The 2,805-nt window shown below is 52.3% G+C and overlaps 1 protein-coding gene across 1 annotated transcript in view; it reads left to right on the plus strand.

The window, feature by feature from the left end:
• Nucleotides 1-241: 241 nt before the first annotated feature.
• The window catches only part of GUITHDRAFT_145467 (hypothetical protein), a gene marked incomplete at both ends in the record, with an annotated part of 6,332 nt that continues 3,768 nt past the window's right edge, over nt 242-2,805 (plus strand). The window contains 11 exons of the mRNA XM_005823770.1: nt 242-262; nt 495-541; nt 709-758; nt 923-1,083; nt 1,221-1,284; nt 1,576-1,643; nt 1,688-1,771; nt 1,963-2,019; nt 2,176-2,206; nt 2,365-2,441; nt 2,486-2,554. Coding sequence (XP_005823827.1) covers nt 242-262; nt 495-541; nt 709-758; nt 923-1,083; nt 1,221-1,284; nt 1,576-1,643; nt 1,688-1,771; nt 1,963-2,019; nt 2,176-2,206; nt 2,365-2,441; nt 2,486-2,554 — 729 coding nt within the window. The remainder of the gene's footprint in view (nt 263-494; nt 542-708; nt 759-922; nt 1,084-1,220; nt 1,285-1,575; nt 1,644-1,687; nt 1,772-1,962; nt 2,020-2,175; nt 2,207-2,364; nt 2,442-2,485; nt 2,555-2,805) is intronic.

Raw genomic sequence — 2,805 nt, forward strand, 5'->3', positions numbered from 1 at the left:
AATGGTGGCCCGAGAAACACTCTTCTTCTTCTTCTTCTTCTTCCTCTTCTTCTTCTTCCTCCTCCTCCTCCTCCTCCTCCTCCTCCTCCTCCTCCTCCTTCATCGCAAGGATTCTTTACCTGCCTTCCTCCTGCATTTCGCGTCACTAGATCCGCCTCAGAGCACAGAGCGTTCTACTAAATAACGGCTTGAATAACGGTTGTATCCAGAAATAGAAAACGAGCGACCATGGCGTGAAGGCATGAAGTACACCAGGATCGAGGTGATTGGAGGAGGAGGAGGAGGAGAAAGAGGAGAAAGAGGAGAAAGAGGGAGATGAAGAAGAGGAAGAAGAAGAAGAGGAAGAAGAAGAAGAGGAAGAGGAAGAGGAAGAGGAAGAGGAAGAAGAAGGGGAAGGGGAAGGGGAAGGGGAAATGGAAGCTAGGTGTGTGATGTCACGGAGAGCTGGTTGGAAGGGAGTTGGAGCGATTCAATACCTCATTGTCTTTCTGCAGGATAAAACGACTCTCGGCAGGAAGCCCGTCCTTGCCAAGGATCTTGGGTACGGGACTTTTACCATGCCCTTTCCTACTGTGTTTCCTTGTTCCTGCCATCCGCTTTCTTAGCCATCCGCTTTCTTACTCCCGCCTCCTCTTCCTCTTCCTCTTCCTCTTCCTCTTCCTCCCTCGTGCTATTCTCCTTCCTGCCCTGTACTGACCATCACTGCAGACATCAGAAATGGTTTCAGAGATTCGCCTATCGGTTTGCGACTATTGCCGGTAAGAAGTCGGAAACAGTCGACTGAGAGGGAGAGACGGAAGCAGAAGAAGTCAGCAGAGGGCAGGCGAGGAGTGAAGGGGGAACTAGAAGGGCACGAGCAGTAGATGTGATGAGATGGAGAGGGATGGGATAGAGTGAATTGCGATTGTAACGATGAGATCAGGTGTCTTTGCACTTGCGGCTGTTGTCCTTCGTGGAGGTCTTCAGATCCAGCCTGTTCGTCGGTCCAAGATGCCCCACCTATCTTCTTCGCATCGAAACAAGCTCAAGACAGCGACTTCAAGCAAGCATGAAAAGTTGCTCCCTGCTCCTTCTCTCTTTCAGGTGTGTGAGGTGCCGAAGAGTTTGCTGAGGAGAGGGGAGTGGTCGAGCCAAGAGGAAGCGATGGCAGGAGAGGAGGAGGGAGGGGAGGAAGGAAAGGCTGGAGAGGACGGGAGTTCGTTGACAACGATGCGTTGCAGAGTTTTGAGTTTCGTGTACCCAATGGAGTGAAAGCTGGAAGTGAAATCCATGTGCTGCTACCAGGTATCCGATCGCTAATGTTGTGATGAGGTGGGGGTATAGAGAGAAGAGCGGGGATGGTAAAGAGCGAGAGATGGGATAGAGAAGGAGCAGGAGGAGTGTAGAGAGAGAAAGGGGAGAAGTAGGAGCAGCGGCAGCGGCAGCAGCAGCGGCGGCAGCAGCAGCAGGGGAAATCAAAAAGAGGGAGGAGTTGAAATCAGAGGAGGAGGGGGAGGGAAGATGAAGGAGACGTGAAAGAGGGAGGGGGTCGGCAAGCTGCCAGCGTATCTTGTCTTGTAACGTCAAACCGTGCAGGACTCAAGGAACTTCAGACTGTCAAGCTCCCCAGCAAGATCTCAGCTGGGGAGATGCTGAGCATTCAGGTGGGGATCGGCTAGAGGTTGAGAGACTTTAACAGAGCACTCAGATCCCCATGTCAACCCTCGAGGAGGAGGAGAAGGGGAGAAACTCGACGAAAGAGGAGAGTAGAAGAGTGCCTGTTTCAGGAGAGGTAAATGGCATCTGCAACATCTACAATATTGACCGCTGTCTACTTCCTCCTTCCCCTCTCCTCCCCTCTTCTCTCCTCCTGCTCTACCCTCCCCTTTCTCCTCGTCGTTTTCGCCTCGCCTCGCCACTCATCTTCTCTTCTTTCCTTCCTTTCCTCGACTTGTTTTGGCTTTTCTCTCAAACTGAGTGCAGGATCAAGTTGTGGAAGAGGTTGAGGCCGTTGCGGATGATGTGGAGATGACGTGGCATGTAAGGAGATCACGTGGATGATGATGATGAGGAGGAGGAGGTTGAGGAGGAGAAGGAGGAGGAGGAGGAGGAGGAGGATGTTGTTGGTTTTGGAGACTATGATAGTGCAACTTTTGTTGGTTGAAATCGCTTCATGGGACTGAATGCCTACCACAGAAATTCTTTCTGCTCATCGTAGTTATATTTGGTAAGACCTTCATCGTGATGCCCTTGCTCTACCTCACATTCTCTCAAGTTCTGCTCCTCCTCACCCTCCTTCTCCAGTTCTTGCTCCTGCTCCTCCTCCCTCCTCCTGCTCCTCCCCAGCCATGACATGCATTCTCCGTCTCACCTGAATCGGCACAGGCGGTTCTGTTATCATCTTCCAGTCTTTCCGAGGAATCTTTTATGGATTCGAACCTCTGGAGGTCGACGCCAAGAAAGTGAATCCTCCTCCTCTCCTGCTCCCCTCTTTACCCTCCTCCAGATCGTCGACCACCCTTGCCGACACAGCTCTCACAAGATCCGCGACATGGCAGACAAGGAGATGTCGATGGTGGGAAGAGGGAGGAGGGAGGGAAGGGGGGAAGGGAGGGAAGGGAGAGGGTGGAGGGGAACGAGGGGATGTAGAAATGGAGGAAGGGAAATCAAGTCGAGGAAAGGAAGGGTGGAGAAGCTGAATGAGGAGGCAGGAGGCGAGTTGTTGCTAGAAGTGGTTGAGGTTTGGAATGACGATGATCTGACTTGTTGAATGTCACAGCGGACTGCTCTCTACGGAGCAGAAGCTGCTTCACCTACTGAATCTCC

The sequence above is a fragment of the Guillardia theta genome, assembly GCF_000315625.1.
Source record: "Guillardia theta CCMP2712 unplaced genomic scaffold GUITHscaffold_103, whole genome shotgun sequence".
NCBI classification, from domain to species: Eukaryota; class Cryptophyceae; order Pyrenomonadales; family Geminigeraceae; genus Guillardia; species Guillardia theta.